This window comes from Xyrauchen texanus, chromosome 44 (genome assembly GCF_025860055.1).
Source record: "Xyrauchen texanus isolate HMW12.3.18 chromosome 44, RBS_HiC_50CHRs, whole genome shotgun sequence".
NCBI lineage: Eukaryota > Metazoa > Chordata > Actinopteri > Cypriniformes > Catostomidae > Xyrauchen > Xyrauchen texanus.
The window spans coordinates 12476250-12490781 of NC_068319.1; the positions used below are offsets into that span (position 1 = coordinate 12476250).

Consider the following 14532-nt stretch of genomic DNA (forward strand, 5'->3'; position numbering starts at 1 on the left):
GACACCTCTCACTGACAAACAGCTAGAGTCTCGTCCAATCAGAGCGTAGAGGAGGTGGGTCATTCCCTCCTGCCAGCCTGCTGAGTGCTCTCCGCTTATGAAAATAATCAATGGGAACACAGTCTCTCTGCTGCTTTAACTTGTGCTGGATTTAAATTGCCTGTACTCCACTCCATGCCAATCCAAGGGTGAAAATAAGCCATTTTCTGCTGTAATTACACAGTGATCAAAGAAATAGCAAACAGAACACAGGTGGTTGTGCTTCTGTTGAGAAAAACCAAGGGAAAGGAAGATACAGCAGCAGCTGAATCAAGAGAACAGTTTGAAGAATGTGCAATCCTGCCTGTTTCATCTTCGTGGTGTGGCTTATTGCTCAGCTTGTCTATCCAGGTACTGTCACTATTAGTTCTATGCATGCTAAAGCTGGTAGATAATATTTATGGGGGTTATATTTAAGTTAGTAAGCCTGGTGCATTGTAAATATGATCAAAGTTACAAGAAGTGCACTACATGCTTCAAAGGTTGTATGTTGCGTGAGGGCGATTTTTCAGAGTGGTGTCCCAGAGGAATGTCAAAACTCACTTCAGGTAGACTAATCTGAAATGACAGAGGAGACGAACTGAGCAGAGTAAGCACAATACATCATGCAGTCACCATTTACTTGCATTCGTGAGTCATGTCGAAGGACAAAAATTGCCATTTTAATAAGGATATATTGTAAAAAATTCACTTAAACAGAAATTAAGCAGAATTTATTTAATTTTTTTATATTTGGCTTTAGAGAGATTTCTTTACTTTTATCATAGAGGAAATCGTTTTTGGTGTATTTTGTGCACTGAGAGAACTCATTGCATTCGCTTTTTATATTTGGAAATAATTCAAATGAATATGATTCATAGTCAAAATACTTGCAATTTTAACCTAAAATTCTCTTTGTGACACTACATTCACACTGAAACGCACGTACACACAAATCAATACTCAATTTTAAAAGAAGTAAGGTCACTCTCTGTTGTCAGTGACCTGTTCTAGAATGGCAGTATTCCATGATTGTAACAGTGGAATTTAAAAACAAACAAATGAAGACATATGAATGAAAAAAGTACCCATATCAGGGCTATTACACTTCATTTCAGAAAGGTCAATCTGTATGTAATGAGTCACATGGTTTAATACATGACATTTTCTTCCAGGTTGCCTAATTAATAAACTCAGAGAGTGCTTTTTTGAGGTAAATACTTCAGGAATGGAGCCACCAGTTTGATACTTTTAATCACAGGTGGTTGTTTGCTTTGACTTAATTAGCAAACTGCAAAAATGTGTTGGCCAACCATCAAAGAGCAGCCCCTGTTTGATCACAGTTAGGCCTTGAGCTGTGATTTAATTTCATTAATCAATGGGAACCACAGAAAATATGTAAGAAAATGTGTTTGAAATATAACCCTAAAAATGTATCCAAGTCATTGTTTTTGGGAGGCAAAAATGTAAGTCTTATTTTTTTTTCTACCTGAATTAATTTAAGCCTCAAATTACAAAGTTGAATTGCATGTTTTTAAGTTCCTGTTCTTAATTCCACAGGGCTTACATAATAGCATGCAAACTTCAAACACTAGATAGCAGACATTTTAAATGACATCACAACCTAAAATGTTCATCCACACTTTCCAAACAAACTGAAGTACACTGCATATATCTGAAAGATTATTTGTCTGCTTAGTCTGTGAAGAAATGACTCGCCTTGCTTTATCGCCTCAAGTCAAGGACTCATGTAAACTCTAAAACTTTTATCAAACCCAAGTCATACTTTCACCCGTCTACACATTTGCATAATTTTTCCAAAATATGATCTTTGCTAAATGACAATTTGACCATCTAAAAACCAGTATGAACTATTAAAAGTATGTTCCTCTACATTTTTTACTCAGAACTACTTACATGTCTGTTTATGTTGTTGTGTATTAAACTTTGTTGGACCCAATTTAGTTAAAACATTTTAACACTGGTACATGAACCCTGTTGTATCTTTAAGGCCAATGAGACTGTTTCACACAGACAGTAACAATAGATATATTGTCAGCTGTAAACAATATAAGTAATTCATTATGACTGACAGATCAGTGCTTCTGGAAACTCATGTTTGCTCCCTCAGCCTTTGGAAGCATAATGAGCCTTGAAATAACATCTTACTCAGAAACATCTTACAGAATCACTCTGATGGAGGCTGATGGTAACATATTTATAGAGTAAACAAAATTCAGATTACTGTTTCTCAACATTATCAAAGTGTGTGACTGTGCAATTGACAGGACCTTGTTTAGAATTTTATAGAAATGTGTGCCATTTTAGGCTTGTCATCTACTGTACATCAGTGTTTCCCAATATTTTTGTCTAAGGCACACCCACACAGCCCATTCAGTCAAGACTGAAATACGCCTTAATCGACACTAATCCTGGATCCTTTTAACGTATATTATACTGGATATAATTTACCATTATCATTATCATTAATATTATTATTATTATTTTTTTATCCCCTTTTCTCCCCAATTTGGAATGTCCAATTCCCACTACTTAGTAGGTCCTCATGGTGGCGCGGTTACTCAATCCAGGTGGTGGAGGAAAAGTTGCCTTCGCTTCTGAGACTGTCAATCTGTGCATCTTATCACGTGGCTCGTTGTGCATGACACCTTGGAGACTCCCAGCATATGGAGGCTCAAGCTACTCTCTGTGATTCACGCACAACTTACTACGCATCCCATTGAGGAGGAGGTTACCCTATGTGACTGTACCCCTTTCACAGTTTCATATGTTTCCTTACATTTTTGTTTAATTAGACCAGAGGTTATTTATCCAAAAAGTAAGATCTTTGTCCCCATGAGCACTTGCAAACTGTAGACTAATGGCTGTTTTATACAGTGGTTTCTTCTTTGCTGAGCAGCCTTTCAGGTTATGTCAATATACAACACATTTTACTGTGGATATAGATACTTGTCTACCTGTTTCCTCCAGAATCTTTACAAGGTTCTTTGCTGTTGTTCTGGGATTGATTTTCACTTTTCACACCAAACTACATTCATCTCTAGGAGACAGAATGCGTCTCCTTCCTGAGTGGCATTATGGCAGTGTGGCCCCGTGGTATTTATACTTGCATACTATTGTTTTACTGATGATTGTTGTACCGTCAGAGGTTTGGAAATTGCTCCTAAGGATGAACCAGACTTGTGGAGGTCCACAATTGTTATTTATTTAGGGTTTTATTTAGGTATTGGCTGATTTATTTTTATTTTCCCATGATGTCAAGCAAAGAGGCACTGAGTTTGAAGGTAGGACTTACAATACATCCACAAGTACACCTCCAATTCAGTACACCTCCTATCAGAAGCTAATTGTCTAATTGTCTAAAGGCTTGACATCATTTTCTGGAACTACTTAAAGGCACAGTTAACTTAGTGTATGTAAACTTCTGACCCACTTCAATTGTGATATAGTCAATTAAAAGTGAAACAATTAGTCAGTAATTAGTTAGTAAACAATTGTTGGAACAATTACTTGTGTCATGTACAAAGTGTATGCCCTAAACGACTTGCCAAAACTATCTGCGGAGTGGTTAAACATATTTTTAACGACTTCAACCTAAGTGTATGCAAACTTCTGACTGTATAAATAAATATATTCAATTCATTAATTCAATGCAATTATGAGTTGCATTATGAATCCATTCAGCTCAAAAATAAAAGGGGGCATCCATATTCTGGCTTAAAAGTAAATATAAATATAAATATATAGAGCACATCCTCTGATATAGTTGGTATGCTCTGAGAGTGTTGTCTAATGCCCCTGTTCTACCCGGCTGTCATTTAATATAATGTTTGTGTGATCTTGCCAGTGGTGGTGCATGCCCCATGATAGAATCATGCCTTCTTATTTCTCTGAACTTGGCATGTGCATGTATGTTTTATGTGCACATAAGTGATAATTTGGTAAGCTCAGCAAAAATACGCAAATGAAAAAGCAAATAGCATTGCCCCAGCCCCATATACCAACAAATTTACATTTGCTCGCTCATCCTTGCACAGTCCAGGCCTGGAAGGGAGGGGAACATGTGAGGAGAAGGGGAAATGCAGACAAGCCAGGCTGACTTACCGCAAAGTCTGGTGTCCATATGCCATCATGAGAGCCCCGTGCCCTTCAAGAGTGGCATGTTTTGCCTATTCAAAAGAAGAAAGCCAGGTGAACATTTTGCCTCATTGGACTGCTCCTGGATCAACATCCTTGTTGGTCCTGGAACAATGTTCCTATCGACCATTCAGATTTTAGGGATACATTTACATTTACATTTATGCATTTGGCAGACGCTTTTATCCAAAGCGACTTACAGTGCACTTATTACAGGGACAGTCCCCCCGGAGCAACCTGGAGTTAAGGGCCTTGCTCAAGGGCCCAACAGTGGCATCTTGGTGGTGCTGGGGCTTGAACCCCCGACCTTCTGGTCAGTAACCCTGAGCCTCAACCACTGAGCCACCACTGCCCTAGGGATAGGGTTCAAATTTGGCTAGGGACTGGGGTAAGGGGCTTGTGCACCATTCCGATCAACCTATAATTGTTTCAGATTTTAGGGGTTGTATTTTTTCTTTTACAGTGTTGTGGCAAGAGGGATACAACAACTTATTCCCTCCATCAGGGAACAGAGGTTACAACAGTAACCATGACATTCCCCTTCTGTCACTCACTCGACGTTGTGTTGAAGTAGTGACACTAGGGGTCCCTATAGAAACACGGCGCAACAGCTGAACCGTGTTACTTGAACTGCTGATGCAGGTGCAAGCAATCTGCTGCATGCTTAATAGCAGGTTCATCAGTCTGCACATAACCTCCCCAATGCCCCAAAAGACTTCATGTAGTTCCCCAAATTTCTGAGAGGGAAGCGATGTATCTAGAATGGGAGCAGGCCGAGCCAGCCGCAGCCTTTTCTCTCTAAGTGTTTCTCTCCAGAAAGTATTAGATTCGGCTGGGGCCAGTTAACGCTATTGTATGTGCCAGGGAAGGTGTTCTTTTCCTTCTCTATTCTTTCAGGGGGAAAAGACACCATGGAGGCCACACCCTGCCCTGAGGGGAGGTTAACATGTGGCGATACGTCATGTGGGCTTAAGAGTCGCTCAAGGAAGAGGCACGGTGGTAGGTCCTGCCGTGAAGAGGAGGAGCTCTACAAACACAGAGACATGGGTCCGCAGACAGGGAGACTGTACCGCAGAAAATACATCACAGGGGGTTACCGGAGTAATCGGGTGCTCTATACTGGGGCAGAAAACTGGGCTTGGGTTGAGGAGGAGCCACCTGGGCTTTTCCCCCTGCAGGGGGATGCCCTCGGCAAGCAGACCGGGTGCGGGATCTTGAGCCGTGCCGGGGCAAGATGTGCTGGTTCTCGCCTCCTCCTTTCCATTGAATACATTACACTGGTGCCGAAATCCGGGAAGGAGGAGAGATACACTGTAGTAGAGTTCTCACCACTACTGTCCACCCCAACTGAGCAGTCGTGGCCATCTGCATGGGGACGAGGAGCCCGGCCGCCTGGAAGCGGATGACGGCCGCTGACCGCGAGGGGAGAAGGGGCTCGCTGCCGACTGCCTGGAGCGGGAGAACCGCTGACAGGGGCGGGGGAGACCCCTTCTGTTCTCCAAGAAGTCGGCGGGGCATTCCGTCCACCAGGGGCATTCCATCCAGCCGGAGAGGCACAGCTGTCGTCCATTAGAGGGTGGAGGAGTGGCCGAGGAACAAGCTAAGGCGTATCGGAGAACTGGCGAGTAAGTGTTTTTTTTTTCTCTCTCTCTCTCTCTCTCTCTCACTGCCGCACAGCATTGGCCTTTTCCCTCATTTCAATTTTACAGTGTTTTTTTTTGGGGGGGGGGTACTACACTGTACGCCCCCCCTATTTAATTATTTCTGTTTCCCTCCCCTTGTCCCCTCCCTCATCCAGGTAGACGGGATGACCTGCCAGCAGATGGGGTCTGTTTTTTTGTTTTTGTTTGTTTTGTTTTTTTTAACAACAACTGACTGTAAAGAACAGAAAGTGTTTTAATCTGATCTTTGGAGATTAAACTGAGACTCCATTTTGTTGGTTAAAAAAATCCAGGTAATCATAGTACTCTTCTTTCATTTAATTTTCACAAATTGTACTACAAAATAGCATAGAATAGAGTAGAAGTATGTGATTTGCTCATGTATTTCATTAAAGGTGAAGAATGTAAGATTCAGAAACCCTTGTTAACTGCAGCCAGCTACCTATTGCTCATGCTCGTGCACACACTCCATAGGAATGCAATCTTTGGAATCTTGGAATCTTTGCATGATACATTGACTGCATTATAAAATAAGCTGTTCATTATAAATATGTTGACACAATTCAGTTTTGATGTGATTCCATCACAACTGTCATTTTGATATATCAATGCGCTATTCTTTTATAATAATAGAATGTATATATTTTCTGTATAACCAAGTTAAATTACACTTATGAATGGGTCTTTTTGCAGTATCTTGAACATTGTCTAGCATTCTTTTCATGTATTATTGAACTTTACGTTGCTGAATAATTACAGATTAACATTGTTTATGACAGTTACTGTGCAGGCAAAATCAAGTCAGCTAAAATTACACTGATCAATCCTTATAGCACTATATTTCACATGCTTTGCAGTTATGAAAGCTTTCCTGTACAATAAAAAGAATGCCAATTCAGGGTCAGTTTTGATCCCCAAAACTGAACTAAGATCCCTCCAAGAATCAAATGCCCTACCATCTCTAAGATAACATTACCTAGTATTGCAGTTTGTTGTTGCAGTTGAATAGCGGAAGAGAAGCACTGAGGCAAAGGTCTCGGGAGTGTGCATAAACATCACATCCATTGGATTTTCCTGGCAAAAGCGACCTGCTCCCTTCGCATAAAAATCAGTCTACAGGCTTTAATAGGCAATCTAGGAAGTCAGAGAAGGGCTCATTTTTTTAAATAAAAAATAAAAAACATGAAATATGCAAAATATATGATCACTTGCCACTCTTAAAAATCGGTGATTTTGTTCTCTTTTCTCATTTACTGGAAACAGTGCAAAAGTATATTGGTCCATTTAAAAAACAAAATGAAATGCAGCCAAATTTGGCCCATGTACATCCACTGACAAGCGGTTGCAATTTTGTCTGGTTTATTAAAAAAAGAGTTTACCAGAAAGATTTAACCCCACAACCTCGAGCACAGAAAGCAAAAGTTGTACCTCTAGACTAACACAATTAGTTCACATGTTGAAGGACATTACTGCTTTTATCATTATACTCCTGTCTGTACTCCTGAATTATATACAGTGGCGTCTACATCATCTGAGGGTTCATATAAATGAGGAAGAGTATCATATAATTAAAATTATAATTAAACCAAAGACTTTAGATGTGCTTCTTTTAATATATGTGCAGATATGTGGTGTCAGAAGTCAAGGACAGACAGAATGGAACAGGTCCAGAAAAAGATGTTAGGTCACTTGGCACAGGGAGAAATAAACCAATGGTTGCCACATTAAATTCTTCCATGTACTCTGCAAACACCGTAGCACTTTTTTCAACCAATATTCCATTCCCAGAGACCATGCTAGAGAATTTACAAAGAGACTAGGAAAAAGCTTTTTAAATCTCAATGATATAGACATGCTGATTAAAATCGATGCATGGACAGGAACAACACTAAAGTCACCTTGTTGTTTGCTGATGTGTTTATTCTCCAAGCCATATTGAGGGTTGTTAAATTTTATGTCAAATTAATCTGTAGGTCTGCTTAATGCTCACAAGCTGTCCACGCAGAGAGGGTCTCCCTCAGGCACTCATCTGAAGGCGAGCATATGCACTTTTTCCATTTGTTTCATTACGTTTTTCTGCTTCATTAAATGGAATGACAAAAATAACAAATATTTTCAAAAAGGTATCCTGATCATCTTCCACTGGACGGACAAACAGATAGGTCCACCCCAATCATGCACTATTAGTTGAGCCAATGCTGTTTTGCTGGGCTAGTCAGGATACTCAAACAATTAGACCAATGTTGAATAATGCAGAGCCTCTGTGTTAAAACTTTTTAGGGAAATCAATCTACAAATTACTTATAGTTATAGTCTCTCTCTCTCTCTCTCTCTCTCTCTCTCTCTCTCTCTCTCTCTCTCTCTCTCTGCATTGGAATAGGAACAATTATTCTAATATCCAATATCCAAAATATTACATACTTCACCTTTAGTTTTCATAATTCTCCATCTTTTGATTACAACTGATTTGCAGTTTGTTTGCCCTTTAAAAACAAATTTAACTCAGTGGCTTATGTACCACTTTTAAACAATGTACAATCTCTCTCTCTCTCTCTCTCTCTCTCTCTCTCTCTCTCTCTCTCTCTCTCTCTAAAAGCATCAATCAAAACTTAGTTTTTTTTCTCAATAATTATATGGAAGTATGTTTTCTAGTCATACTATCACAGATACTGTTAAATGAATGAAAGAAAAATAAAGGTCAGTTTTAGCCCAATCAGTGAGTGCAGCTGATCCTTTATTCCTACAGCTGTCAGTTCGCATTTAGTGTTTCATGACTCCTGGGTATTCTGTCAGAGAGACTACACAAAATGCCATTGTAATTGGAGAAAAGCTATTTTTTCAGGGCAATCTGCACAACATTTGTTGTCATCATTCTAAAAAGGAATATCTTCCAGCGGGAAATGTCATTGGCTCCTTTTTGGTTGCCCTTAAACAATCGCTAAATGATAAGGGACATTGTAAATGGAACAGTGTAATTTGTTACATTGTCAAGGGGATGTATATAATGCTCAATTTTTTGGATGTTTATGGTTTATTAAATACAGCATGTAAAACGCTACGCTTAATATTTCCCTCACTTAACATTCAACTCATTCATTGCTCAATTTAGAAGTCTAATTAGAAGGGATGTAGGTCAGGTTGTTGCCCACACATTTAATGCATTTTCTGTTAGAACACAGTTATGTATAAGCAATTATAAACAGCTATTTTTAAAGAGATAGTTTACCCACAAATGAACTTTCTGTTATCATTATGTAATGGGCTCTTAGGTCCCGCCTAGTAGGGGAATATTACAACATTACCCTGGAAGACCTAAAAGTGACAGGATCTTAGTCCCCACCCCTGGTGCTTTTAGTCTCAGTAAACACAGTAAGTGTGTATGTGTTTTAGCTTAACTATTGTATAAAATACTACAGGAATAACAAGTGTGAGCTTCAGGCATTTAAGTATCAGCACGGTGGCTTACTGAAGAATAAAAAGCGATAACTCCAGCTCATGTTCACACCCCCCTAAACTTAATATTTTAAGTGAGATGCCCCTATTCCAAGGTAAGTTTCACAAATAATCATCAGCTGTATTTCTTTTAACAATTCATTGATTTTCTTTTTTTTAGGAAACTGGAAATTCTTCTGAAAAGAAGTCACAATTCTCTGAAATATAATAATAAAACAGAAAAAAACAGGTTCTGTGAATTTGTCTTATGACCTTTGTAAATCTTCAAAACATACATTTCAGACACTTCTTCAATATGAATTCCAATATATGGACACCTAAATTAACTCTCCAACAATCCTGTATGTTATTTAACAAAACTCTGAATAAAGTCAAAGACTCTCAGCTTCACATCAAAAAGTTCAAAATCACAGTTCAAGTGCACAGTTCAAATAATCACTCAGTTCAGGACCATCTAACTCAGTAATGTTCATATAGGTGTGTGTAAAGAACATTTGTATCAGACAAATGATGACTTTGATGCATTTACTTGCAATAACTTGTAATGACTGATGATGTAAGATAACGTCTAGGTTACTGTTGTAACCTCCGTTCCCTGATGGAGGGAACGAGACATTGTGTCGAAGAAGCAACACTAGGGGTCTCTCTTGAGAGTCTCACGCATCTCTGAACTTGAGAAAAGGCCAATGAGAAATCGGCAGACATAATTTGCATGTCCTGCCCCGGACATACGGGTATAAAGGGAGGGAAATGCGTCTGTCCATTCAGGTTTTTGACCTGAGGAGCCGATAATGAGGTTTGGCCATAACAGTGGCTCAGTTCAGCATCGTGGTCGGGAGGACCCAATGTCTCGTTCCCTCCATCAGGGAACGGAGGTTACAACAGTAACCTAGACGTTCCCCGTCTGCCGCTCACTTCGACGTTGTCTCGAAGAAGTGACACTAGGGGTCCATATTTAATCACACCATGCGCTGAACCGTGTAAACATGCTGCTGATGCAGATGCGGGCAGGCAGTTGTGTGCCAAAGCGACAAGCCGCGTCAGACTTTACGTATACTTCCCCAACGCCCCATAAAATCGTCATAACTTTCGAAACCTTATGACTTATAACTCAAAAGGAAATGTTCAACCTAGTCTCAAAGAATGGATGTTAATAGAACTACATTCTTGCAGATTGAGTCTTTCTAACAAGTCAGTCTTCTGGAGACAACTTTGGAATGCTCTCGGGAAGCTATTTCCAGTCATGAAAGTTAATCTCCTATCTACTTGAATGGGGGAACTTATTTCAAATTAGCAGTAAAATCTGACAACACTGGAATCATATGAATCAAATCGTATGAAATCCAAGATGGCAGCGCGGTAGCATGCAGCAGCTACGCCAGATCCAAAATGATGCTATTTTTGTCACTTAGCCCGACTTTTACGGCACATGGACATCGGAGCAACCGGTGTTCGTGTCTACCATCGCCAGACACTGCTAAAATATAAGATTCGTGCAACAACCAAGCTGCATGATGATCTGCAGGAATTGCTACGCAAACTCGGCTTGCTGTGGAGACCAGACCTCCAGTCCTCGGCATCGCATGATGCCGGTAGCCTAGGAGGGAACATTGTCAGCGGTGTGCGAGGAAGCGAAAGCGCGTTAAGAGGTCGGGGGTCCATACTAAGCTAAAAACAAACCCTAGCCGGCCGGCTCTCCCGTCTATCCTGCTCTCAAATTTTTTGCTCCCTGGACAATAAACTGGACTACATCCGATTCCAGCAGTCTACGCAGCGTGAGCTTAGAGACTGCTGAGTCTGAGTTCCGGATGCTGCCATTCAGCTAGATGGGCTCGCCTCGTTTCGTGCCAACAGAAATGCAGCTCTGTGCGGTAAGACTCGCGGTGGTGGCTTGTGTGTTTACATCAACACGGAATGGTGCAATATCTCTATGCTAGTCTCTAGTTACTGCTCATTGCTGGTGGAGCTTGTGACTGTTAGATGCAGACCTTTTTATTTACCATGGGAATTCACCACTGTCATTATAACCAGAGTTTACTAATGCTAAGGAAGCGCTCTGTGAACTGTATGGGGCTATGAGTGAACTGCAGAACGCTCACCTTGACAGACTGTTTATTGTCGCCGGAGATTTCAACCATGCAAATCTCAAGACAGTGCTCCCTAAATTCCATAAGTATGTGGACTTTGCAACGAGAGGGGTGAACATGCTTGATCTTGTTTACACAAACATCCCAGGTGCATAGTGGGCGGAGCCCTGCCCCCACCTTGGCTACTTAGACCACATCTCTGTTATGCTAATTCCAGCATACAGACCGCTCGTCAGATGCACAAAACCGCTCCAGAAGCAGGTGAAAACCTGGCCAGCAGGAGCCATATCTGCTCTTCAGGACTGTTTTGAGTGTACTGACTGGCACATGTTCAGGGAGGATGCAACATATGGCGACTCTACCAACTTGGAGGAATACACAGCGTCAGTGACCAGCTAGATCAGCAAGTGCATTGATGGTGTCACCTTCTCCAAGACCATCACCACATGCTCCAACCTTCAGAGCAGGCGATAAGGCTGCCCTAAGAACAGCGATGGCCAAACTGTCCCGGGCCATCAGAGAGGCAAAGCACTCACACGCCCAGAGAATCCACAGTCACTTCCAGGACAGCGGCGACACGCAGCGCATGTGGCAGGGCATCCAGGCCATCACCAACTACAGGAAAACATCAGTTGCCTGTGACAAAGATGCCTCCCTGTCAGATGCACTGAACGACATCTACGCTAGGTTTGAAGCAGAAACTACATGGTGCCGAGGAAGACCACCCCTCCTTCCAATGACCAGGTGCTCTTTCTTACCACGGCTGATGTGAGGAAAACTCTACGTAGAGTCAACCCATGGAAGACTGCTGGACCAGACAACATTCTTGGCAGAGTGCTCAGAGGATGTGCAGACCAGCTGGCAGATGTTCTTACCGACATCTTCAACATCTCTCTGAGCAGCGGCGTCATTCCAATTTGCTTCAAGGCCACCACAATCATCATGCCAAAGAAGTCTTCAGTGTCCTGCCTCAATGACTACCGTCCCATCGCACTCACACCCATCATCATGAAGTGCTTCGCACTCGTCATGAGGCACATTAAGACCCAGCTGCCCCCTCACTAGACCCACTGCAGTTCGCGTATAGTCCAAACCATTCAACAAACGACGTCATTGCCACCACCCTCCATCTGGCCCTCACCCACCTAGATAAAAAGGACTCATACGTTCGAATGCTGTTCATAGATTTCAGCTCAGCATTCAACACAATTATTCCTCAGCACCTGATTGGAAAGCTGAACCTGTTGGACCTGGACACCTCCCTCTGCAATTGGATCCTGGACTTCCTGACTGGGAGACCTCAGTCAGTCCGGATCGGGAAGAGCATCTCCACCACCAACACACAGAGCACTGGGGCCCGCCAGGGCTGAAAGCTCAGTCCACTGCTGTTCACTTTGCTGACTCATGACTGTGCAGCAATGCACAGCTCGAACCACATCATTAAGTTTGCCGATGACAGGACCATGGTGGGTCTCATCAGCAGGAACGACGAGTCAGCATACAGAGAGGAGGTGCAGCGGCTAATGGACTGGTGTAGAGCCAACAACCTGTCTCTGAATGTGGACAAAACAAAAGAGATGGTTGTTGACTTTAGGAGAGCACAGAGTGACCGCTCCCCGCTGAACATCAACGTCTCCTCTGTGGAGATCGTCAATAGCACCAAATTCCTTGGTGTTTACCTGGTGGAGAACCTCACCTGGTCCCTCAACACCAGCTCTATTGCCAAGAAATCCCAGCAGCATCTCTACTTTCTTCGAAGGCTGAGAAAAGCACATCTCCCACCCCCCATCCTCACTACATTCTATAGAGGGTCTATTGAGAGCATTCTGATCAGCTGCATCACTGCCTGGTTTGGGACTTGCACTGTTTCCGACCGTGAAGCCCTGCAGAGGATAGTGAGGACAGCTGAGAAGATCATTGGGGTCTCTCTTCCCTCCATCAAAGACATTTACAAAAAACACTGCATCCAGCATTTTGGATGACCCCACATACCCCTTACCCCCCCAAACTCTTCACCCTCCTGCCGCCCTCACGGCCAGACTGTGTAACAGCTTCTTCCCCCAAGCCATCAGACTCCTCAATACTCAGAGACTGGACTGACACACACACACGTGTCCTGAGTTGCACTTTAATTTTGTCACTTTATACCTGGCTGCTACCTCAATAACTGCTATGTGCATAGAAAACTATCTCATAGTATGTTATGTTCACATTTGGCATTTTTAGAACTTTTTGCACTACTGTGTACCGGTAGGCGCTGCACTATGTCTCACTGTCTCTCACTGTGCCTATTGTCCTGTACATTTGTGTAATTTATTGTACTGTGCTGTACTTTTTGCACACGTTTGCACATGCACTTTATACATGTATGTTATTTAGTCTGTGTAGTCTCATGTGGTTCTGTGTTTGTCCTATGTTGTTTTATGTAGCACCATGGTCCTGGAGGAACGTTGTCTTGTTTCACTGTGTACTGTACTAACTTTATATGGTTGAACGACAATAAAAACCACTTAACTTGACTTGATCATAAATTGTGCTTCTTAAAGTCAGATTAAAAAAAATAAAATCCTGACTTGTATAGCTAATGTTCAAGCACTCTCTCGAGTCGATTGACAGGCGAAAGCTGTATCTAAAAGGTGGCTAGCTCTTTTACATACTAGGCGGGACTTCCTTTCTACATCCGTTGACCGTTGGGCATTTCAATTTCTCCCATTCATTTTAATAGAAGTGGCCCGTCTCTGCTAAATAGTCTGTGCTTTTACCTGGCATGTTTCACTGCAGATTTCTGGTGAAATTAACACTAGAGGCAGTACAACCAAGGCCTCATTAATGCTCAGGCTTACCCCAGCCTTGTAGAAGGGGCTCTGGCCTGAGTGATCATGTTAACCATAACGGGCGGTAGACCAGTTAGGTCCGCCGCGTCCTGTCCAGGGACCAGACATGGAGATTCCAGAGGTCTGGGCGTGGGTGGCAGAGGGTGTCCCATCCCTGAGAAAGAAATTCCTTCACCAGGGAGGAGCTGTCACGAGGAGTGTGAGGTCAGAGAACCAGGTCTGAGTTGGCCAGTACAGAGCCACGAGGGTTCCTCATCCTCCCTGACCTGGCACAGAACCTGTGCAGGTAGGCTCACTGGGGGGAACGCATATTTGCGCAGC

At 42.2% G+C, this 14532-nt stretch overlaps 1 protein-coding gene across 1 annotated transcript in view; it reads left to right on the forward strand.

The window, feature by feature from the left end:
- The first annotated feature begins 245 nt into the window (after positions 1-245).
- LOC127637109 (neurotrimin-like) overlaps positions 246-14532 on the forward strand; it is a 240075-nt gene continuing 225788 nt past the window's right edge. The window contains exon 1 of the mRNA XM_052118020.1: positions 246-390. Within this exon, the coding sequence (XP_051973980.1) occupies positions 330-390 (61 nt within the window). The 5' untranslated portion in view covers positions 246-329. The remainder of the gene's footprint in view (positions 391-14532) is intronic.